At 43.0% G+C, this 26,415-nt stretch overlaps 1 protein-coding gene across 1 annotated transcript in view; it reads right to left on the bottom strand.

Moving 5' to 3' along the window:
• LOC129697513 (serine/threonine-protein kinase MRCK alpha-like) overlaps positions 1-26,415 on the bottom strand; it is a 308,786-nt gene that overhangs the window by 58,850 nt on the left and 223,521 nt on the right. Inside the window, 5 exon segments of the mRNA XM_055636147.1 lie at positions 2,051-2,127; positions 2,896-2,987; positions 15,358-15,506; positions 16,464-16,569; positions 26,270-26,394. Of these exon segments, the coding sequence (XP_055492122.1) occupies positions 2,051-2,127; positions 2,896-2,987; positions 15,358-15,506; positions 16,464-16,569; positions 26,270-26,394 (549 nt within the window).

Raw genomic sequence — 26,415 nt, 5'->3', positions numbered from 1 at the left:
TTTGGTTCAGTGTTGGCTGCTGATATGAGAGGGGGCTGCACCAAGGTTGGAGTTGGGAACTAAATATACCTGGTCATAAGGTACTTTAAGAAAGTTGGGCAGCATCGGTCTTAGTGATGAAGCAAGAAGTTACTGCACTGAGAAAGAATGTTAGGAGAGGTAAGCAGGAAGGGAAGGCTACGTGGAATTTGGAAGAAGAAGGGGTTGGATTATGATGGATGTTTCAGAGCAGGACTTCTGATAGCTGCCGTGGTGACAGAATGCAAAAATGCAGGAAGAGCATGCAGCAAAGACAGAAGGGATATATTGGAGGATGTTAACCTTCATATAGGTTGGTATCCCATGTACAATAAGAATACATTTCTTAATCATGTTCAGGATAGCAAAAGTATGTCTGAGATTGACGAGGAACACACCATGTTGGATTGAGCAATGAGTAATCAACCAGATTTGGTTAATAGTTTGTCTATAAACAATTACAATATTGTTGAGTTCATTGCACTGTTCCAAATAATGAAACATAAAATAGATTGTGAGACTCTCGATTTGGGTAAGGTTGCCTTCAATGCAATGATAGAAACTGCCTACAATAAACTGGGCAAATCTACTAATGGATTTGACTCGAAAAGAGCAGAAGAGGATATTCATCAAATAAAAACAATAACTAAAGAAAAGTATCAGTTTATACCCTTAAGAGGCGGGAGTTTCATTCTCCTCCACCCAACCTCCCCATCAAAAAAAGAACAAAATGAAAACATGCGTGTAGATAGACAAATATTAGCACAGACCTTTGAAATGGGAAAGAGAAAATAGAGAAAGTGAACAATAGAGTAACAAAAAAGGAAGAGGAAACAAATCTTCCAATGGACATCAAAAGCAACGTAGATTTGTACTACTAGGGTAAAAAAAGAGTGAGTCAGAAAGTGTGTGGGCCCGCTGAAAATGCCTTGATACACAAGTTAGAAGGTTTATAGAAACAAATAGTTAGCGAACTCTAGTCTATGTATAGAAATTGATTATAGATCATTTGTACAAATGTGAGTGATATTTTTTGTTAACTTTGAGGTATTTTGAGTGATGGGACCTAACACCACATCTGCTTTGGCCAAGGGAATTGGGATCTCCATGAAGAAAGGAACAGAGTCAATGAGCTGCAAGTATAACATTTACTTTTATTTCCCAGAGTTTAAAAGAATGAAACGTGATGTCACTCAAATATTAAAATAAACTTGACAGCTGAGAGTCTATTTTCTTTGGATAGGAAATGTAATATATAAGGCAGAGTACCAAGATTAGAATTCAGCCATCAAAGACAGAGATGGGAAGGAGTATCTGTACTGAGAGAACTGTCAATTTTTGAAGTGTCCTAACCCAAAGGTTTGTCTAAAGCTGATCCTTGTGTCGGTTGTGATGGACGGATTGCTATTATTATTTCACATTCTCACATCCTCGACTTCTCAACCATTGTCATACTGATAGCTAATTATGATTATGAGTTGAGTTGCATAAGCTTCGACAATTACCAGAATGCTGCCCGGATTTCAGCTACAAGGAGAGGTTGCATAAACTTGGATTGTTTTCTCTAGAATGTCAGAGGTTGAGGGGAGACTTGATAGATGTATATAACATTATGAGAGGCATAGATAGGGTCGACAGTCAGAACCTTTCCCCCAGGGTGGAAATGTTCAAGGCGTTTACGAGATTTTTAGATAGGCACATGGAAGTGCTAGGATTAGAGGGATATGGATCATGTGTAGGCAGATGAGATCAGTTGAACTTGGCATTAAGTTCAGCACAAACACTGTGGGCCAAAGGGCTGTCCTTGTGCTGTAGTCTTCTGTGTTCTAGTTTCTAATCCTGCCGACTCACGCTACCCCAGCATCACTCTCGGGCCCCGTTATCACCACCAAAACCTGGTGCTCCTGCATGGGAGACAAAATCCTGTCTACAACCATCAGCGTTCCCACATCAAACATTCATTTTACACGGGGAATCCAGGGTGTGCAGATGAACATAAACACATTTCTGTGAATGACTGTATTTTCCAGACAGGGATTTTTGTTACTGTTCCGTCCAATGCGATGGTCCCCATTAAGAAAGAATTCTGTGAGTCTTGGTGCTTTACACCTAAAAAAATAGCAGCAAATTGTTTTTAAACTGTAAGTAATGTTGAGCTGTGCCTTCTCTGGAGGTCACTCCCAGCTGCACATGATCTCCACAGGTGCAAATATACTCTGGTGCTTTGGAGTTTTTTAAATAAAAGATGGCTTGAAGCTTAAACCAGCTATTGCAATTTATCGTCCTTCTACAATAAAAAGCATTTCAAAATGCAAGTTTCCGTTCAGGTTTCCTAAGTGGGACAGGGGCATAACTATCTAAGCATATCTCTTTTGAAGCACAGTAGTGGATGCAGGGGAATTTAAGAAGGTATTATTTTAAAAGCTTGCTTTCATCTGGAGCAAGTTGATGTACCGCTGAAGAAGCTTGATGTCAAATTAACAATATTATAATGTACTTATATATCATCCAGAAGCATGGGAATTTGCTTAACCCGAGGCTCAATTCTATTTGTGAATTTCTTTAAGAAAACAGTAAATTACTGCTGTTTGTTCCAGTCACCAACCAATAGACAAACCAACCAACCAGCTCAGCAACATACATCAGCATCAATTCAACCAACAGCTCAACAAGACTTTGTCAGCACCATTTCAGGTCACCAATCTTGTCTTTGCCAATATTCATGTTTTTTAAGATTCCTTGAAACCAGCTGATTCTTTCAGCTCTACGGATTTATATAATTTTGAAAATGCAAAAAGAATGCTGGTTTCAGGTACCCTCAAGAGAAACAAACTGACACACAGAAAGGTCTGCAGCGACTGCCCTGTGCTCCCATACCCTTTTCTGCTTTTATTTCCTCCATTTCCTTCTTGAGCTTCTCTATTTCGGTCAGCAGTTCCAGGTTCCTCGTCTCGCCATCTTGTAATTTGCTGCAACAAAAATCAAAGAAGGATATTTTTAGGGAATAGAAACCTTGCAGGAAATGTAGGGCCGAGATGGCATGTTTCCGTGCTGTAATTGAAATGGAACAGGTGACCATACAGAGAAAGTCATACAAGTCATACCAGATATCCAGATTAACAAATGTACAGGGAAAGGCCATTCAACCCAACTTGATTTAATGCTTTTTATTGTAGAAGGATGATAAATTTAAATTGAGCTTGGCTACCCATCCCGACTGTGGGAAGGAGGATGGTCGGCAGTACCCGGCAGTATGCCTTAAGAGTCGAGGCTTGTGTAGTGAGATCGCGAAGGATATGCGTGCCACATTTGCCCAATACACAAGCAGCATTCCTGTTCCAAAAGCTGGCACATTTGAAATCCACCAGTGTACTGGTACCACTAGTTTCTCCACCCCACACAAATGGTCTGAATAGCATCCATGCAGTGATGCATAGTTTTAGAAGAGTACACACAGGAACAGGCCCTTCAGCCCACCAGCACAGACCATGAAACCAATCTAACTAATCCCATCTGTCTGCAGATGGTCCGTATCCCTTTAGCCCCTGCATGTTTATGTGTATGCCTAAGTCCCAGTTCTATTACTATTATATCTTCTTCTACCAGGTCATCTTTTATACTTTCACTCTCTGTCTGAAAGACTTGCCATATACGTCTCCTTAAAACTTTCTACCTCCTTAACCCTATACTCTCTCGCATTTGACATTTCCATTCTGGAACAAAAATTCTATGTATGACTGGAACTGCACACAATACTCCAAATACAGCTCAAGCAAGGTTTTAGAATGCTGCAACACAACTTCCTGATTATTATACTCAATGCCCTGACCAGTGATGGCTAGCACACAGTGCCTTCTTTACCACTGTATAAGTTAATGGCAAATCGACTGATGCTGACCCCATATTTTAATATTATGGAAAAGATTGCCTTTGAAGCACTTTGGACTATCTTGAAGACTGTGAAAATTGTTTATTGAATGGGAGACATTTTTTTCAAGGATCCATTTTGCGACTCTTCTCAGCTGCTTCCACCCCTGTAAGAGCAGAGCTGGTTAAACAGGCTCTGGGCAGTTTTATCAACAACATCAACAAACGAGCTCCAGAACAGGAGACTGGTGATCACGGCTCTGGATGTGTGACTTAATTACCTGCACCAAACATACATCTTGTACAGACCACCAGTTATGTAAGTGACCGGATAAACAGTGTGATTGTTTGGATTTTGCCTCTTTTCCTATCAACCCGGGAACATTTTGTAAACCTTTCAATGTAAACTGATTAGAGAGAATGGAATCCAAATAATTTTAAACTGGCTCAATCTCGGCCACCAATGTGATTTATTTATCTTACATATTTCTTCCTTGCAGGCAGGCAGGCTGTCAGATTTTTATGTGGTTAGCTGGATCTGGTTCAGGTTCACTAACTGTCTATAATAGGTCACAGGCTGTAAAAGGCAGTTTCCTTCAGTGGAAAATATCTCAGAAAGTAAACACTCCTCTATCCCACCAATGCTCAAGAACTCTCTGCTCCTCTAATTATGGCTTCTCCAGTGTTCTTGATTTCAATTGCTCTACCATGGCAGACCATGCCTTGGCTCCATAATTTTCTCCCTAAATCACTCATCCTCAAAACATTCAAAATGCTTGGATCAGAGTTCAAAATGCGTCTTTTTCACCATGCTTTTGATTATCTGCCTAATGCCTCCTTGTGTGGTTCAGCATCAAATTGTATTTGAGAAGATTTTTCAATAGCACCTTTGTCTAATTTCAACAGCTATTCCTAAACCGTAGCTGCTCGGCTAACATCTGAATAAATACCGTGGAAATAAGGACACAGCTGAAGTTATATTTGGGATAGTGTTGACAGCATGCTATGTTGTATTGCCGATATTTGTGGTACCCATGAGCTTTGGCTTCAGTTTCTGGCCCAGTGTTCCACCATCTTTGTGGGGATGTAAGATAGGTCTAATTAGAGAGATGGGATTCTGACCATGCGCAAAGGTGATCCTTGGGGCTGGAACTCAAAGAAGGGGAGACGAGCAAAGATCAATAGAGGTTTCCCCTCCTTCGTGGGTAGGTAAAAAGACTGAATTTATCATTTGGATGAGAGCCTCCAACAGCCCCTGAAAAGTGGTTTCAAAGCTGTGAAAGGACGAAAATGACACAAAGCTCAAGAATAACTCAGCTGGTCGGGCATTATCTCTGGAGAACATGATAGGCGATGTTACACAAAAAAGCTGGAGAAACTCAGCGGGTGCAGCAGCATCTATGGAGCGAAGGAAATAGGCAACGTTTCGGGCCGAAACCCTTCTTCAGACTGATCGGGGGCGGGGGTGGGCGGGGACAAGAAAGGAAAAAGGAGGAGGAGCCCGAAGGCTGGGGGATGGGAGGAGACAGCAGGGGGACTGAGGAAGGGGCGGAGACAGCAAGGACTAACAAAATTGGGAGAATTCTCCAGCTTTTTTGTGTAACCTTCGATTCTCCAGCATCTGCAGTTCCTTCTTAAACACATGATAGGCGATGTTGCAGGTTGGGAACTTTCTTCAGACAGCACCTTATGTCCTACTGAGTTGCTCCAACATTTTATGTCCTCCAGAGATGCTGCCTGATCTGCTGAGTTACTCTAGCACTTTATGTATTTTTGTGTATTAACCGGCATCTGCAGATCTTTGTTTCTACCAAAGACAAAATTGACTCCAAACTACATGGTGCCTGGTTACAATCCAATTTATCACAGATATTAGACACACGTTCTGTACTTAATCCCATTGTTTTGGTAATGCAGCCAATTAACTATCTTAATCACAAGGAGTTCTAAACATTTCCACACCACCGACCTCTCCCCCACACCAAACAAAGACATTCTATGCAAAAGCTTCTGCAACTAAAGTTTTAATCTTTGCAACAAAGAACCCAAGAAAGTAATTTGTTTTTGATTAAAGCATCTGAAATCCTTTTATGCCCCGTCCCACTTAGGAAACCTGAACGGAAACCTCTGGAGACTTTGTGCCGCACCCAAGGTTTCCGTGTTGTTCCCGGAGGTTGCAGGTGGTTGCCGGAGGTTGCAGGTAGTGGAAGCAGGTAGGGAGACTGACAAAAACCCACGGGAACCGCATGGAAACCTTGGGTGGCGCGCAAAGTCTCCAGAGGTTTCAGTTCAGGTTTCCTATGTGGGGCAGGGGGCATAACCGAGCAATGACCTTGAATTAAGGAAGCAGAATTCATAGTGACACAAATGTTCCGTGAACATCAACTACCACCGAGACCCATCACCAGCAGAACGGGCTGAGGGCAGCATATTTTTTTGGGTACCCAATTTTATTGATTGATTGAACTGATTAAAATCCATACCGACCAACGATCATCCATTCGCACTAGTTCTATTTTATCCCAATTTCACATACACTCCCCACACTTGGGCCAATTTACAAAAGGCAATTAACCTACACCCCCATAATAACTGATTATTTATGTTGTCCTGACAAATCCTTTATAGAAATCATAGATCCCACTGGGGTTTACTGGGGCATAAAATCCTCTAAAAATTGTACCGTACCAGTTACTACTTCTTGCCAGCAAAACTGGCTTTCTTTCAACTGCTCCTTCAGAAGATAATTGTTTCAACACACAAAAAGTATTTAATAATGGCTTTGATGGAAACAAACCGTCCCAAGGTGATTATATAGAAACATTACTTAAGCAAGGTGTGACATGAAACTGCGAGAGGAGATATTTTGGATACATTAAAATTAGGCAGGTTTGGCAAAAATCCAAGAGGGAGAGAAAATTCCAGAGCTTAGAGTCTGAAGCATGACAACCACTAGTGTAGCCATGAAAATTGGGGATGTGCAACAACTCAACTATAAAAGTATTTAATTGAGGGTAGTTGGTCCTTTTCTGGATGCTGCTCAGAATCAGCTCTTATGCACAATTAACCATTCTCTATAAAGGAAGCCTCAGTGAATGTAGTCCTTATGATAATTAGAACCATCAGTTTACCTGCTGCAGCCAAATGAGTATTGATTATTTCTATTTGGAGGACTTGCGAGGAAGTAGGACTAGCTTAGATGGGGTATCTTGGTTTTCATGGACTTCGGGCGAACAGCCCGTTTCCCTGCTGTATGACTTTATGATCTGACTCCCAAAACTTGCTCATAGACATGATGTTGTGGCCTGGAACCACGATTGAACCAAATCAGCATGGTGCAGTTTGAGCTAACACAATTGCTCAAGGTGTAACAATACCACCCAGTGACATTGATAAGAACATTGTAGCAAATATTGTTATCACTTTGTTTTCAAAACATAAGATTAGTAATACATTTGGTTTATAGCCAGGAGGTACAAATGTCAGTATTTATATATTTAACTCTGGTTGAGTCCTGTATAAACAAGACGTTGATATATATATATACATATACTGTATATTCTCCTTATAACCTATTCTCCCTCAAATGTTCCAGAAATGAGGAAAACAGGTCAATGTGAAAGGGATCTTATGTGTTTTTTTCATCGTACACTTATAATCTTTATGGGAACTGGTTCTAAAAATCTCACTTAATTTTCATGTAGAGTCATCGAGCCCAGAAAGAGATCCTTTGGCCCACCATGTCCATGCTGACCAACAAATACCTGTGGACACTCATCCTTTTTTACCAGCACTTGGTCTGCAGCCATCCATGCCATGGTGATTCAAGTGCTTGTCTAAATGCTGTAGGAGTCTCTGCCTCCACCATCTTCCCAGGGTGCGCAGTCTGGATTCCAAACACCCTCTGGGTGTAAACATTCTTCTCCAGTTTCCCTCTTAAAGGGGCTGTCCCACTTGGGCGACCTAATCCACGAGTCCAGAAGAGTGTCCTCGACCTTCAAGCTCGAGGACACTCGCCTGGAAAGCCTCGAGCTGGATTGACTGTCCGCGTTGAAACCACAAGATGGATCGACCTAACCGCGAGCTGCATCGACTGACCGCACACACACACACGCATCGTGAAGGCGGGGGGCCAAGGAAAGCGGAGGAGCGCTGTCTGCACGATGAAGAGGAACGGCTGCCACAGTGCACAGTAAGCCCTTTAGAGAGCACGGAGGAGGGGGGGGGGGGAGAGGGGGGAGAGAAGTGGGGAAGAAGGAGAGAGAAGGGGGAGGAGAGAAGGGGGGGGGGGGAGAGAAGGAGTGGAGACGCTTTTAAGACGTTTAATAAAGTTTCTTATAAAGTTTAGCGGGCATTTTACCGACCGCTGACCAGGCATTTTACCTACGGGTCGGTTTTCCTTGGTCCTGAAAACTCTAATGAGCCAATCAAAATGCACGGTCAGTGAAGGAGATTGCCTACGACTGCCCTCGACTGCCTGTACGTAAATAGCGACCCCCACGCCACTGCACTACGAATTAAAAAGACCCATGCCGACCAAATTTTACTCGCGGAAAATATTTCAATATGCTGAAAAACATTTTGTGACCTAGCTGAGGCCACAAGTATTCGGGAACTTTCCTCGAGCATGAAGGAGAGTTCCAGCGACCTCATAGGACCTCCTAGGACCACGTGTCGACCATGCTGCGAGTTTGAAGGTCGAAGACACTCTTCTAAACTCGCAGATTAGGTCGCCCAAGTGGGACAGTCCCTTAACTCTTACCCTAAACCTTTGCCGCCTAATTTTAGACACCGCTGCTATGGGAATAGTTTCTTGCCTGTATCCCTATAATTTTTTATACCTCCATCAGCCTCTTCCACACAAAAGGAAACAAACACAGCCTATCTGGTCTCTTCCCATAACATTTTATGGTTTGTGAGGAAATGTAGATTATTTTACTTTCCTGAATTCATTTTCAGAGTCTGGGCATCACTGGCAAGATTTTTAAAACCACGGTAGCTCAAAGGTAGAGTGCTGCCTTACGGCACCAGAGACCCGGGTTTAATACTGACTATATGGTGCTGTCTGTACAAAGTTTGTACATTCTCCCTGTGACCGCATGGGTTTTCTCAGGATACTACGGTTTCCTCCCACACTCCAAAGATGGTTTGTAGGTTAATTGGCCTCGGTAACTTTGTAGAATTGTCCATAGTGTGTAGGTACAGAGATCACTGGTCGGCTCGGACTTAGTGAACCGAAAGGCCTGTTTCTGTTCTGTATCTCTAGAGTCTAAACTAAATCAGCATTTATTGTCCAGGCCTAAATATCCTTGTGAAAAGCTAGTTAGCCCCCATTTTTGATTCACTGCAGTCCTTCTGGTGAAGGTGGTACTGGAGAGGGATTTATACAGCATCAATAAAGGACTGAAAGCAAGATGGTGTGCAACTTTTGAGTTGAACTGCAGGACAAATTATCCCCACCTGCTGACCTTGGCCCTCTTGGTGGTAGAAGTAGTGGGGTTGGCAGGTCCTGTTGGAATAGCCTGTGTGAATAACTGCAGTGCATTTTGAAGCTAGGGCACACTGGGCTATAGTTGTTTTTAATGTAGCCTCAGTTGTCTAACATTAATGAATGTCCAAGTCATCATAAACATTTAATAGTCCTGATCAGACTGACAGCTTTAACAGCACACAGGTTTGGGGGGTCCAGAGACGCGGGTTGTTGAAGTGGTCCAGCCGGCTGCTTCTTCCATCCCTATGTGAGGCAAGGCCCCATAAAGAAGAGCCAGGAGCCATGAACACAGAGACAGAGAGTGACCAGGGTCCATGCCGGAATAGGGACAGATGGACTTCAACTTTGGCCAATTTAAACCCTAGTAATAGATCTACGATCATCAGACCTAAGAGATTCTTTCCACCTGATATCAAGCACCAGAAAGACCCATCACACAAATCTGGTCTCAAGTTGCTGATAGACTTGTATCTTTTTTTTCTGTATTCCTGACAAAATTGAGCTTTTCAGTGTTGAATTAATTCTAAGCAGTCAGATTAAATGTGATTTAAAATTGACTTTAAAGAGTGCTATCTCTGAGCAAATTTTATTGTATCCAAAAAGTCGAGCATATTACAGTCTGTAGTACGGACGTGTCTGTCATGGATGTATTCCCTTGTACCAACATTGCCATTTAGCTGGAAGGTGATTGGTTCACTGAGAAGAGCTGTTTTAAGAGTCAACGTGCAGGTTGACAAATAGGAAATTCAATCACTCAGACAATTGAATCACAAAGATGTGCAGTGCTCGACAACTGTATACCCAACATTAACACATCTCACTTACCGCTGCAGGATCTTCAGGTTCCACATTAACTCCAGAAGGCAGAATATGAAAAGTACAGCTGCGATTCGTATGGTCCATCCTTCACCATCTTTTTAAATTGTGTTTTCCACCAATACATTGTTTTTGAACAGTCTTTTTCTTTTAACTATGTAGAAATAAGCAACAGCAGATACTGGTGTACAAAAAAACAAAGTGCTGGAGTAACTCAGTAGGTTAGGCACCATCTCCAGAGAACCTGAGAAAGCCGACCTGCACCTGAAATGTTCTCCAGAGTAGCTGGACGATCTGCTGAGTTACTCCAGCACTTTGTGTCTTTTTTTAATTTCAGTATCTTGCAGAATTTCTGCATAATTAAAGTAAAATTTATGTTTTACTTCGGAGTCACGTGAGTGACTTCGTGAAGAACCCCGCTTCCACGCATGCGTGTCATATCGCTACACGCATTGCAACGAGTCACACAGGGGGAACGGCGTTCCCCAAGCGGGAGAATTTGAAAGTCGGGAACAGCAGGTAAGCGACTCTGCGTTTCCCTTTTTTACTACTTACTTTTAGGTGGCTGCGGAAAGCTGGCGGGGAGACCCGTGGAGGGCGAGCAGCCGGCAGCAGCAACGGCACGAGTTTCCTTGGAGGGGAACAACCTGTGCCCGACTTTGCTCCCGCACCGGCAAAATTCACCTCTCGGCCGGGCGGGAAGCAAAGTAAAGAGGTCCGTATGCCAGTCTCAAACGAGACTGGCTTGGGACCAGTCGGTAGCAGCCAGCGCAGAGGCTGTGGGACAGACAGCACGGACCAGCGGTACCGGGGCTCGAAACGCTCAGCGAGTGCAGCGGCACTTATGGAGTCGGAACGGGACGTTGGGGACGAAAACCTTCTTCAAAAGGTAGGCACCGGGATAGGAACAGCCGGGTTTTACCGGCTGCGGAACTGCCGCGAAGGACCAGGCCCGTGAACACCGGGGTTTGGTCCGAGCGGCTCGAACCCGCAACGGAGGGAACGACGGTCACCAGCGGGAGAAGGGAAGGCGGGAACAGCAGGTAAGAGACCCTGCGTTTCCTTCAACTTACCTTCTAGGTGCAGACATGGACCGGGTCCATGTAAGCTGTAGAAGGCCGGCGGATGAACCGCGGAGGAGTGGCAGCAGCAGCAGCAGCAGCAGCAGCAGCAGTGGTAGCCGGCAGCTGCAGGAGTACGGGCAGCTGCAGGAGTGAGGGCATTAGAATGGGGTTGACCGGCTGCAACGACCGCAAGGGACCAGTACCGTCAGTACGGGGGTGGGTCCCACGGGTCTAAGATAAAGGAGCAGCCAGGAGCGCTGAGAGCGTTGGAGCCGGGTTAAAGGAATAGATGGAATCAGCTGTGCCAGTTATCCTCCACACCGGCCATATCCACTCCACGGAAGGAAGGACAAAGCTGGAGAAGGAGGACCGTGGAACAGGGGGCAGCCAGCAGCAGCCAGCGGCACTTGGATCAACCGTAGTGGGATCAGCGGTGCCCGATGTCGGCCCCGCACCGGCCAGCTCCATGCGGCCGAGCGGTAGGCTAGACACAAATCAAACAAGGTAGTGGACTGAGAAGGGTCCGACTTTGCATAAAACCGCCGGCAACCAGCGCCCGAGAGGGCTGGAGCGGGAAGAAGCGGTGTATGGAGCCTTGCTCCAACGTGATAACCCACAGCAGTACCTCTTTGAGGGCTGCACAATGCTTCTACCCCATCAGAGGGGAGCACTGTGGGTCAGTTCTGGGTTGACTTGCAAGAGGGGTCCGCAGAACAAAAGACAAGTGGGCAGCAGTTAAGCCCCACATGGGTACCCCGTGCGGGACCCTAGAGATCTCTAACTCTATAAAAAAGAGTAGGCAGGACCCTGATGGGCCAGAGCCTGGTAATACAGCATCCCATGATCCTAACACAGCAGGGACTCTGCTGGACATGGTGGCTGATTACTTTAACCAAGTCAAACATGGGTAGACTTGGATCCAGGATGGCAATAGTATTACTATATGTCTGGCCACAAACGCCAACAGGGAAAAAATTTACAGACACTGGCCAGACATCTGCCACCTGGCAACGGTGAGGCATTACGGGTGCCCAGTGTAAACCAATGCATTTGGCAGCATATGGGGACGAACATCAGGAACCAGGACCTCAAGATCCAGAGAACCTTAAAGGGATTGACGGAAGGCATCATAGAATACACTCGCACCCTGGACTAAATGTAGGTAACCAAAGACCATCTAGACGCACTAGCTCTGTTTAGTAATATGCAATATGATCTGAACAATCTAAAACCCACATGGTCTACAAAAATTGTACACAAAAGATGTGATTGAGCATACTTTTCATGGAACATTAGAATTGTATCAAACATATTTATTAAAAATAAATAGAGTAGGGTTGCAGGATTATCATTGATTTTAACCCTAAACACATTTGTTCTAGATATTCATTTTAAGATGGATACTCTTTTTTCTTGATAAGACTTGGTGTCAGCTGCGGGTTTTCTATATGGCAGGCATTGACTCAAAAGAGGAACTTTGGCAATAGAGCTTACAATAGGGGCAATCATTAGCTCCAATATTATTTACTAAAATTCTAAAACCAGCTTGGCATTGTTATGTAACAAAGCCATAGGGTGATGTTTTTCCCCCGTTCGGCCCCATCAATGGGGGACTAGGGATAATTCAACTACACTCGGCATCTGGAATTCTCAGAGTTCCGACTGACCTTCTAAATCATGGTATTCGGTCATACAGGGGATGGTTTAGAACCATGTTCCCTATTGAACATAGCCAAAAAATTATTAATTTTCCAGTGACTGGAGGCTGTCATCCATGCCATAAGACTATGGATTATGGATTTATAGAGTCTAAAGACCCACTGCACGGCATTGGGCTGTCAGACAGGACGATGAATCTCATCTCATCTGCACTAAGACTGTCAACACGGAAGCAGTACCTTTGGACATCAAGAAATGGGGCATATACTGCTTGGACAACAACCTCGACCAAAAGGCCAAGAACATTCTGGCCGTATTGGAATTTTTACAAGCCTCCATTATGATAATCGATGGAGCTACAGTGCCATCAATAGTGCCACAAGTGCACTCTCCAATTACCTATCACAAGGAACGGAGCGGCACGCGGTGGGAACGCACCCCTGGTAAGAAAACCAGGTACTCCGAAATCTGGGACGTGGGTGTCGTTTCTCAACATGCTGAGGAGCTTGTAGCTCATAACAGCGTTGTCACTTCAGTAACAGACCAGGAAGATGGTTATGCTCATGGTGTTATTTACCGCACAACAAGTCCAGCCATTAAGCAAACTGAGCCTGGACTCCCTGATCATCTCACCGAGAAACTGATGTTGTCATACAGGATTTAATAAAAGAAAACAGATCGGGTTTCCTCAGGTCAAGTGTTTGAATTTATGGTACACCCATATGGCAAACGACGGTGTATAGCAAGACACATCTAACAATATATGGAATATACTAAGAACATTCGAGGTCAGAAAATGGAGTTGTTTATCTCTTAAAAGAAACCGCATGAAAGGGTCACGACTCAAACTATATTAGGTGGCTCAAATAGGTCCTAAAAATGACACTAATGTTTTAACTCTCATTCCACCAGGGCTGCAGCAACATCCGCAGCAAAAATTTGTACAGGTACCCACAGACCAAATCCTCAGAATGGCAGGATGGTCATTCAAAAAGGGTTTTTCCACAGGTTTTTATAATAAACCAGTTAAATTTTGGAGCCATCATTTGTATTAAGAAGACATTTTATGTCCAACAAAATAATTGCCCGAAAGGTTACAGGGCTATGATTCTCAAATTAAAAAAAAAAAAAAAAAAAAAAATTAAAAAAAAAAATTATATAATTTTTTTCATTATACCACACAACTCTTTGTATAATTGTGTTTTAAAATTACTAATGATGCTCTCTCCCAATACCCAAGGCAGTTGTGAAGCATGGACTCGTTCCACGGCATGAGGTCACAGAGCTTTGAAATCTTCACGAAGTCACTCACGTGACTCCGAAGTAAAATAGTAAGATTAAACGAGAACTTACCAGTTTGAAGTTTGATCTGTATTTTATGAGGAGTTACGATGAGGGATTTCGTGCCCTCCGCTCCCACCCTCTTATGATCATATCAAAAACTGGTATCTCTTTGATAATCTTACTATGTTAGATCATTATAGGTTCCTGTGACCTCACACCGCTGCTTTGAAGAATGACACGCATGCGTGGAAGCGGGGTTCTTCACGAAATCCCTCATCGTAACTCCTCATAAAATACAGATCAAACTTCAAACTGGTAAGTTCTCGTTTAATCTTACTATTTTGTGTGTTTCTCTGAGTCTATGTGCAACTTTGATGCTGTGTTGCTGCTGCAAGACAATTTCATTGTACCTGTAACTCACTGTATTTGTGCATGTGACAATACATTTGACTTGATTTGATATCTTAGACTGAATATTTACATCAATGTGAAATTTCGGTGGGACGGTTTCTTCAACAAGAAACATTGTTTGTTCTCTGCTTTCTGTCGTGGGATTCAGTAGATCCTACAACAAGGAACAGTTTCTACTAGGGGTTCCTTACCTATTTATGGACAGGAAAAGCTTAGAGGGATATGGGCCAAATATGGGCATGTGGGATGAGTGTAGATGGGCATCTTGGTTGTCATGGGCAAGTTGGGCCGAATGACCTGTTTCCCTGCTGTATGAATCTATAACACTATGAATTTATGTCCATTACTACTCCGAGACATACAAGAACTACATTCAAAAATACCTGAAAGATAATTGTGTCGTTACTATGTTTAATGTGGTCCATTCAGTAATTGCTGCATCTTATTGCTACTGGGTATTATTCAATTTTAAAATAATTCTAGCCTGCAAGCATTAGTCTGGCATTTTTTACCAATCAAACATTAAAATCTAACAACATTTTCAGAGTCTATATGGTGATTTTTCATTATTTTTATTTCTGTCTCAGGAATATAAGGTGTAAATCTCTTCAGTTAGGACATCACCTCTTGGAAACCACCTTGTACTTCTGAATAACGGTTAAAAACACCGGGAGAAAGTCAAAGCACAAGTGGGCCAGGTGGCTCTTCCAGGTAATTTAAAAATATTATACATTTCTGTGAACTCACCATTCAGTGGATATGCTGGCAGCTTTGACTTTATTGAGTTCATCCTGGATGACCTGTTTTGCTCGGATTTCAGCATCGAGTGCAGACTGTAGCTCCAATCGTGCTGACATGTCCACTTTCTGGGACCGACGCATCTTCCAGGGCATATCCTGAGAAGGGTAGCACAGAGAGCAAGGGAGCAGCAGTGGGGAGAGAGGGAGAAAGAGGGACAGCAGAGAGAAGGAGGGAGGAGTGGCACAGGGAAGGAAGAAATGGGTGAAGGGGGGGAGAAGGAGAGGGGGCAGCGGAGTAAGAAGGGGAAGAATCAGCATAGGGAGGGAGCAGTGGAAGAGTGAATAGAGAGAGGGGAAGCAGAGAGAGAGGGAAATTAGAGTGAGAGGGAGTGAATAAAGAGATGGGGAAAGGTAAAACGGAGAAAGAGAGAGAAAAGTGGGAGAAAAGGTGACACTGGTTATTTAAGCATTCTATAAACTGTTGGTTAAGAATAGTTTTCCTTGGAGAAAATATGCTGCGCCTATTATTGTTAATCTTCAGTGAGATTCTCTTCCCACCTTCCTTCCTGATCAGGTTCCACCATCTGCATCCTTCAGTGTTCACATCAGCCTTGTTTAGTATCTCCATCCTTCTCTCCCTGACTCATTTATCAGTGAACTCCCCCTCACATGGATCCACCTATCACCAGCTCTTGCCCCTCGACCGTCGCTACTGCTCTCTCCACTCTACACCATCAATCTGAAGAGGAGTCCTGGCCCAAACTGTTGTCTGTCTATTTTCTTCCACTTAATGCTGCCTGACTCACTCAGTTCCTCCAGCAGTTTGTTTTGTGTTCAAGATTCCAGCATCTGCAGTCTCCATACTCAATGCTCTGAGCGTTGAAGGCATGCCAAACACCTTCTTCACCACCCATCGACCTGTGTCGTCACGTTCAGGGAACTATGTGCCCACAACCCTAAGGTTCCAGTGTTCTACAACATCTCCTGGGCCCTACTATTTACTGCGTAAGTCTTGCCTTGGTTTAGTTTACCCAAATGCAACGTCTCACATTTGAATAAAATGGATGATTGGAGATTAGAAACTGCTTAGAGTTGAAGAATAAAGATCCTTACTGTTGCTCGTGCTCCCAAGCTGGAATTTCTCAAGGACTCCAATTCCTCGGTCATCTTGGTTGCCAGTGCTTGGAGGTAGCCTCGAGCGTCCTTCTCATCACTCACCCTGGTAATGGAAAATACAAGTATGTCACGGCAGTGCACTTGACCTTCTCCACCCAGAGATTCTCCCTTTGTGATGGCACTTGTTGACCGCAGTACACAATAGCTTTAATCATGAATAGTTGATGGAATGAACAAATTTACCAGGAGTTGCTAGGTACATTTAGTCATGTCACAAGGAATAGGAGTAGAGTTAGGCCATTCGCCCCATCAAGTCTACTCCGCTATTCCATCATGGCTGATCTGCCTCTCCTTCCTAATCTCTGATCTGTCTCTCCCTCCTAACTTCTCCCCATAACCTCTGACACCTGTGCTAATCAAGAATCAATGTATCTCTGCCTCAAAAATATCAATTAAAACAAATATTTTCACATCACAATTCAGACAGTGGAGTACACTAACAGTGCTTCGAGTTTAAGAAGGGAACTTAGAACAGCACAGCACAGAAACAGGCCCTTCAGCCCACAATGTTGTTGCCGTACGAGTAGTGAAGTAGGAAACCAGGGGGGCAGGGCAGTTAGTTGTTGGGAAAATGCTGCAAGTTTGATAATCAAGAAGAAATAGCCGTCCTTCAGAAAAGCTTGTTACAATCAAACCGCTTTTTATGGAAGGGAAGTTATGTTTGACAAATCTGCCAGTTCTTTGAGGACATAACAAGAACAGTTTAGAGAGGAAAATTTATACATTTTCAGACTTCCAATAAGATATCACATAAAAGGCCTGTACATATGTTGACTGCTCCTGGTATTAGGGAAAGTGTGCTAACACTGGATTGAACACTGCTTACCACACGTACAACAGAAAGGAGAATAAACTAGAAATACGGAACTATTGACGAGGAGGAGAGGTATCTACACTTGTTGATGACACAAAAACAGGCGAAAGAGCATACACTGTGATCAGGACATTTTCACTTTTTTAACAAGATATTGATAGGTTGAGTTAATAAGTACTATAACTTGGCAAATGTCATTTGATATAAGAAAATGTGAGGTCATGCAGTTCAGTAGGAGGAATTAAATTGCAGACCAATAACTTAAGAGTAAAGAGTGTTTAATTGTCATATGTACCAAAACGAAACACTGACATTCATACAAGTTTGTTGCTATATGAAGAGACTGAAATAGAGTGGGATAAAGGTGTTCTTGTGCATGTATCACAAAAGGTTAGCATGCAGATGCAGCACAGAGTTACAGTGCCCTCCATAATATTTGGGACAAAGACCCATCATTTAGCTATTTGCCTCGGTACTCCACAATTTGAGATTTGTAATAGAAAAAAAGCACATGTGGTTAAAGTGCACATTGTCAGATTTTAATAAATGCCATTTTTACACATTTTAGTTTTGCCATGTAGAAATTACAGCAGTGTTTATATATATAGTCCCCCATTTCAGGGCACCTTAATGTTTTGGACACAGCAATGTCATGTAAATGAAAGTGGTCATGTTTAGTATTTTGTTGCATAACCTTTGCATGCAACGACTGCTTGAAGTCTGCGATTCATGGACATCACCAGTTACTGGGTGTTTTCTCTGGTGATGCTCTGCCAGGCCTGTAATACAGCCATCTTTAGCTTATGCTTGTTTTGGGGGCTAGTCCCCTTCAGTTTTCTCTTCAGCATATAAAAGGCATGCTCAATTGGGGTCAGATCGGGTGATTGACTTGGCCAATCAAGAATTGACCATTTTGTAGCTTTGAAAAACTCCTTTGTGGCTTTAGCAGTATGTTTGGGATCATTCTTGCTGTAGAATGAACCGCCGCCAATGAGTTTCACCCGATCTGAACCCAATTGAGCATGCCTTTTATATGCTGAAGAGAAAACTGTAGGGTACTAGTCCCCAAAACAAGCATAAGCTAAAGATGAATGCAATACAGGCCTGGCAGAGCATCACCAGAGAAGACACCCAGCAACTGGTGATGTCCACGAATCGCAGACTTCAAGCAGTCATTGCATGCAAAATATTAAACATGACTACTTTCATTTTCATGACATTGCTGTGTCCCAAACATTATGGTGCCCTGAAATGGGGGGACTATGTATAAACACTCCTGTAATTTCTACATGGTGAAACCACAATGTATTAAAATACCCTTTATTAAAATCTGACAATGTGCACTTTAACCACGTGATTATTTTCTATTACAAATCTCAAATTGTAGAGTACTGAGGGAAATAAATAAATGGTAGGTCTTTGTCCCAAACATTATGGAGGGCACTGTAGATGAGTGGTTGATGGTCAGTGCGGACTTGGTGGGTTGAAGGACTATTTTCTGTGCTGTAACATTCTATAATTCTATGACAAATGTTACACTGAACAGTGATTTGGTTTGTGATTGAAAATCGGTAGATGTCAAAATGAAGTTTTTAAGTATCAGTTGCAGATGAAGGAAGACCAGTCTGACAAAATGAAAGCTATGCTTATAATTCTTCTACAAAAAGGGAACATGCTGTATACATTGTATATCTGCACCACCCACCGTTCACCCCCACAGCAACCGTTCCAACATCGGCAACATCCATCTCCCATTGATACATGGCAGTGTTCCATCCTGGAAATGGGAGCTGCATTGTGTGCGGTGGGTGCTGCTATACCGGTGAGTTCTCCGTGTTCTTGGCAGTTAGAACGCAGAACAGTACAGCACGGAAACAGGCCCTTCAACCTACAATGTTCATGCCTAACATGATGCCATGTTAATCTAATCTCTGCCTGCATGTGTTCCATATCCCTGCATTTCCTGCATATCCATGAGCCTATCTAAAAGCCACATAAACACTACTATCGTATCTGCCTATACCATCACACCCAACAGCGCATTCCTGGCACCCTTTGCTGTACTCTTTATGTCAAATACAAACTTGCCCTGCATATCTCCTTTGAACCTTAAAACAATGCCCTCCAGTCTTTGACATTGCCACCCTAGTGGAAAAATGTTTGACTGTCTATCCAATCTGCACATCTCATCGTTTTATGTAATCCTCTCAGGTCTCCCCTTGGCCTCTGGCTTTCCAAAGTTCAGCAGTATTTTTAGCTGGACTCTTAAAGTGGGTGATATGAGCAGAACTGTTGTCATTCACTGTAACTAAATGTGCTAGTTCAGCCCTCTTGAGCAATTTGTTCAGAATGTAGTTCACTACCATGCTCTCACAACATCCATGTGGTTCTCAAATGATGCCAGGCTTCTCCCCCTGTAATTCTTGCAGCTAATTAATTCTTTATACATTCAATGTATGAGTAAGATCTGCTTCAGATTTCCATTGCCCCTATTTCTACGGCCTCAGTTCAGTACAAGGTAGTTTTCTCTTCACATTTCTGCTATTGCCCACTATTTTACAATTACACCTGGTTCTATCGCAGCTAAATGCCTTCAAGTCTGCAAGGCCAATACCACAGGTATTGGCTTTGTTCATTACTACATAGTGATGCGGGATCTACAAACAACTAGAGCTGTGCGACAAATTTAAAACAAATGTTTTTGAACCTTTGTTTAACATTCTGCATTTCCCAGGACATTGCCTTCAGTCAAGTTTCTAAATGTTGTATTTGCAGCTGAGAAGGATGCTGTGACCACAAGGTGGAGCCAGCTGCCCAGGATTCAAGGCAGCAAATTGCTCATATTAGTGAACCAGCCTTGAATAGAGATGGGCAAAATGGGAAATCACTTCATGTCCTAGGGCAGATTGTATAAGTTGGATATGAAGAGCTTATTCCAAGTTTTATCGAAGTAACATTGCATTGAAGTACAGGGACTGCTAAACTGTGAGTATTTTGATAAATGGCATATAAAAAATCAATCTCCAAATGTTCACCAATAAATACGTGCAGACTAAATGCTGCCATACATCACCTGCCCCAGTTAAACACACACACCCACACACCAGTTGCTGCTTATTCAGGGGAAGGGTGAGAGGCGGTGGGGGAGGGTGAGGGGCGGAGGGAATGAAGGGATGGGGGTGGAGATCCAACATGAGATGTAATTCAGCAAGAACAATGGCAAAATGAGTGCCCTGCACCGTTCCTTCTCTCACACACTTTAGGTTTAACTGTTCCTCAGTAAGGCATTTAGTGTTGACTTGTTCAGACCACCTTGGTTATTACAATGATGTATGTAAGGTCCCTGTTGGCTCAGTTTGGCCACAATTCCTCATGCTAACTAAAACTCTGAGAATACTGGAATTCCCGTTATTATAATTTAGTTAACAGCGCATGTTCTGTTTATTTGGGTCGGCCATCTGTTCCAACTTTAATACTTTACAAAGAAAGCCTCAAGAGACATTTATTGTCATATGTCCCAAAGTAGAACAATGACAATTTTACTTGCAGCAGCGCAACAGATATGTAAACATAGTACTCTGTAAACACCATAAAAAAACAAAAATGTTCCGTATAACAGTTCAAGGACAAAAACAATGCCCCCAAGTCCATGTAGTTCGGTGCTTATTTGGAGGTTGTAGTGTTCAATAGCCTGATGGTTGTATGGAAGAAGGTGTTCCTGAACCTGGACGTTCAGGTTTTCAGGCTCCTGTACCTTCTTCCCGATGGCAGGAGTGAAATGAGTGTGTAGCCAGGGCAACGTTGATCTCTGTTGATGCTGGCTGCCTTTTCAAGGCAGCAACTTCTGTAAATCCCTCGACGGTAAGGAGGTTAATACCCATGATAGACTGGACAGTGTTCACTACTTTTTGCAATCTTCTTTGTTCATGGGTGTTCCGTGTTGCAACAAGTCAATATGCTCAGTACTGTACACTGGTGGATGTTCAAGAGAGTATTTGTTGACATACCGAATCCCCAGTCCCCAGTCTTCTAAGGAAGTAGAGGCGTTGATGGCCTTTCGTAATGATTGCATCAATGTGTTGGGTCGAGGAGATATCTTCAGAGATGTATGCACCCAGGAATTTGAAGTCTTTGACTCTCCACCACCATCCCGTCAATGAAGACAAGTTTGTGGATCCACGACCTTCCCCTTCCAAAGTCAACAATCAGTTCCTTAGTTTTACTGACGTTAAGTGCAAGGTCGTTGTTTTGGCAGCATCCGGTCAGTCGATCCATCTCCCTCCGATATTCTGACTCATTGTCATCTGTAATTTGTCCCACAACGGTGGTTGCATTGGCAAAATTGAAGATGGAGTTGTAACTGTATCTGGCTTCTCAGTCCTGAGTATAGAGTGAGTTGAGCAGAGGGCTGAGCACGCAGCCTTGCCACACTTTAACACGCGGGAAGATGCTTCATGTAAAAGTTAGTATTATTTATGTTGGATCAGGTCCAATAATCTCACAGCACATAGCAAAATCTTCCAACAGCAATAAAATAATCAACCAGTTAATGTATTTCCTTAAGAAATGCACACACAAAGTGATGGAGTAACTCAGTAACCCGGGTAGCATCTCTGGAGGACATGGATAGGCGTTGTTTAGGTCGGGACCCTTCTTCAGACTGATTATAGTGTGGGGGGGAAGTTGGATGAAAAAGGCCTATCCGTGTGCTGCAGAGATGCCACCTGACCTGCTGATTTACTCCAGCACTCTGTGTGCGCGTTTTTTTTGGTAAAACAAGCATCAGCAGTTCCTTGAGTTTCTAACATGTTTCCTTGATTGAGTAAGAAACGTTGCTCTGGAGGCAGAGGGGGTTCTTGTTGCTGAGCTCTTAAAAATATTCCATTTCAACATCCAACTAAACCAATGAAGCCCAGATTTCTTTAAAGGAAGTTTAGAAGCATCCAATCCAAAGTGAAGAGGGGAAGTTCAAACCTGTGTGCCTCTGTCAAAGTTCAGTGCTGGACCAGGAATTTTCACAGCAAGTGAGCAGCTCAACGTAAAGAGCTTCACTGAGATCATCGGAATACATTTGGAAACAGCCAAAGGATTGATATCACGCTAACAAATATGCTAACAATAGTTGAAAAGGGTGAGTATACGGGTTTTCTTTTCTTACTAAAACCTCGGCTAGGTTGCTATTTTCTCTTGGCTAGGCTGCTATTTTTTTCCTGGATCAGGTCCAGTAATACCACTTTTATGATAGTCCCCGGTGCAAAAGTGCACATTATATATACTAAGATACACAAAACACATGCATTGCTCAAGACCAAGGCTCATTTACTCAAGCCTTGCCAGTAATACACTGACCAAGCTGGCGTGAGCAGTGTTAAGACTCAACACATGCCTTGGTCAACACTGAACTTTTCTTTTCACATCAAAAATAAATTCTGCATGAGTTAACAAAGATAGTGAGTGCAACTTACTGACATTAATAAAATATTATTCTACAATTTACGTATGAAGAACTTTCCCCCCATTTTCTTACCTTCATAGATTCTCACCTTTTGCTGGATGTTACAGTAGTTTTATATATTTAGCTTATGTAGGTCACCAGCATTGTTCTAGTTAGCTAATAAGGGACAGGAATGTGGAGATAGGGAGCAGGGCTACAGCCTAGGCTTGCATTTCTTCTATCTTTTGTTAGCCTATTTGTTCATCTCCCTCATGTGTTTGCTTCATTCCACTTGCAAGATGCCAATAGAGAAAGGAAAGTTGAGCTACCAATGGTAATTACTGAAACTAACCATAAAGGGTATGGGGAATTAATGAAGATGAAGACGATTCATTATAGTCATATACCACGGAAACCAGCCCTTCGGACCAACTCATCCCTGCCGATCAAGATGTCCATCCAAGTTTGTCCTATGTGCCTGTGTTTGGTCCATATCCCTCTAAACCATAACTCATGTCATTTGGGAGAAGTTGGTATGTGTTCATTGGTTTCCTCTATCTTGGCAGCAACTGCACTTCAAATGCTTTATGGCTGTGAAGAGGTTTGGGATTTCCTGTGGTTGTGAAACAGTTTGTATACAATTTCTCCCTAAATCCTGTTTTTCCTTTACATTTGAAAATAATCTTGAATGGGATATTGTCAGGAACAGTGCCATCGCGTTTGTGAAGAGTACACCTGACAAGACAGCAAATCTTCTAGATTTATACAAAAATTATTGGATTACGATGAAATGGCAGAGCTATTAACCAAGGTAAGGACTCACTAGAGGTTAAAGTGGAGGATCTAGCAGGAAATAAAAGATTCTCACTAAAGGACACAAAGTGCAGGAGTAACTCAGGGGGTCAGGCAGATCACTGGAGAACATGTATAGGTGACATTTTGGGTCGGGGCACTTCTTCAGACTGATTGTGGAAGGGAGGGAAAGAAAGCAAGGAGAAAGGAGAGGCAGGACAAATGGTGGCAGGTAGTAGGTGAACACAGGGGAGAGGGGTTGGGGGTTGATACGCAGATGGTTGGAACAATTGCCAGAGATTAAAACAGAAGACGTGAGACAAATGGATTAAAGGGTTGCAAATTGTGACGGCTGAGGGGAAAATGCGGGTGGAGAGGGAAGGGGAGAAATAGGTGAGAGTCCTGGTGGGGCACAGGGGAGGGGAGTGGGGGGATTGTAGGAGTTGCCTAAAATTGGAGAATTCAATGTTCATACCGTTGGGTTGTAAGCTACACAATCAAAAGATGAGGTGCTATTCCTGCAGATAGCGTATGCCCTCACTCTGGCAATAGAGGAGGCGCAGGACAGAAAGTCCAGGGTGGGAATGGGAAGGGGAGATAAAATAGTTAGTGACCGGGAGATTCAGTAGGCCTCTCTCTGCGCAATTGTTCGTCGAGTCTGTGCTCAGTCTTGTGACAGGCAGCCACATCAGGAACATCGGATGCAGTAGATGAGGTTAGAGGAGGTACATGTGAACCTCTGTCTCGCCTGGGGTCCTGGGGTCCCTGGATAGAGGCGAGGAACAGCAACTCTTCATTTCTACAAAATCCTATTGGAACTATTCACCAAGATTCTCACTGTTCCGAATAGTTCAAAGACAATAGGAGACATTTCTGCAGTGCTTCATCTCAGAATAAAATATCATAGCTGGACAGGAAAAATCTGCACTCTTTGGAGATTAGAAAATGACAACAAATTTTTCTTAACATGAAGGGCAAATCCAAGGAACCTCTGAGTTGGTGAGTGGGATTAATTTATCAGCTAGGAATCAGTTACAACTAGCTGCGGTGAGAAATGTCAGGAAACACAGTAGCTGATACCACTGAATACAGCACACAGTTTGGGAATGTATCTGGTTAGTGGTGAAGAACTAGCTGCAATTTGGTTTTAAACGTTTCAGTTTGAACTCAGAAAGTTCTGACTAAAGGTACTCAACGTGAAACATTAAATCACCCTTTCTTTCTAGTATTCTGTTTTTTATTTAAGATTTCCCTCATATCCAGGCTTATGATTTTCCTAAACATCCTCAACTGTTTCATCGATGGTCTACCTCCCACCATTAGGTTAGAAGTAAAAGGGTCTGCTGCTCATTGCCTAATGTGCATCTCGTTAGAAAATGTCACAACCCATGCTTGCATGCAGCAAAACGTGTATGACTATTGAAGAAAGGCTTACAAGTGGCAATCACCAGCTCCAAATGAAGAGTATTTAGCCAAAATAACATTCAGTGGCATTATCATCTTCAAGTCCCTCAACATAAACATTAAGGAGGATACCAATGATCTGAAACGTAACTGGATCAACTAATTAATGATGTTTCTATGAAAAGGTGGCAGAGCTGCTACCTCACAGCGACAGACCCAGATTCAAAGCTAACCTCAGGTGCTGTCAGTGTGGAGTTTGCACGTTTTCCCTTGTTTGGGCACCCTGGAATTGATATTTTACCTCCTGACTCCTTTTCACCAACTACAAGGCACAACTCATCCCACCTGATTTGTCACCCTATTCACACTGAAACAATCATTCTTCCACTGTCCATGTACAGGAACTCCCTGGATTACCAGCTCCCGATTTATGGACACCTGTATGTAGAACGGGCTCCCATAAATATTATTAAATTCAAATGAGAACCAATTGAAAAAAAAACTGTTTACATGTAAACTCCCTGCAGCAATCAGACACCACAATCTGTTAAGGCAGAGACTGCCACTTTCACTGTGGGAGGTTACCCAAGATAATTTCTTTGAACATTGACAAGCTATCGCTCCTATTGATACTTGTGTAATGATACTGTAGAAACAGTGTAACAGCAACTGATATTGCAAGCCCTTTGTAACCAGCTACTGAGTGTGGGACATCTTGATTCTGTACCATTGTAACTAAGCAAGGGAAGACAATAAATAAATGTTCATGTTAATTGGCAGTACTGTGGAGTACGGTTACCATATGGAGTAATTTTGTCTATTTTCCAACTAATGCACGTCTGTAAAAGCTGAACCCATTTGTTACTCGGGGATGATTGAGCCACAGAGTGTAGCTCTGCACTGCAGTTACTCATCAAGGCTACTCCAGTACCTCCCAAATCCACTAACTCTACCACTCAGAAGGTCAAGGGCAGCAGGTATTTGGAAACACTACCACATGCATGTTCATCTCCAAATCATCCAGAGGTATCTCACTGTTCGCACTATTCCTTCATGATTCCAGAGTACAAATGTTGGAATTCCCTGCTCAACACCGGAAGGACTTCAGTGAGCAGGCTGGCTGATTATCACCATTTTCCCAAGGGGAATTACCAATGTCAGCAATGCCCAGACCCCATGAAATTATAAACATAAAATAATATTAATGTTGTCATTAGTGACAGTAGCATGAAATAAAATCTCTCTGAAAGAATGGGAAAATCTTTTTTTCCTGCTGCACTGCTGAATAAGGTCACTCACCATTGGATGATCTCTGTGATTTGGGCCTCCCAGTGTGCCACAGATTCCTTCTTATCTGCAAGATCCTGCAACTCTTCCTCCATCTGTTTGTTGCTTGCAGTCAGCTTCTCAAACTTCCCTGTCAGCTGCTCAGAAGCAAGAGCAGA

Source organism: Leucoraja erinacea, chromosome 5 (assembly GCF_028641065.1).
Source record: "Leucoraja erinacea ecotype New England chromosome 5, Leri_hhj_1, whole genome shotgun sequence".
Lineage (NCBI taxonomy): Eukaryota > Metazoa > Chordata > Chondrichthyes > Rajiformes > Rajidae > Leucoraja > Leucoraja erinaceus.
Note: the sequence above shows the minus strand (reverse complement) of the source record. Positions and strands in the feature narration are given on the sequence as shown.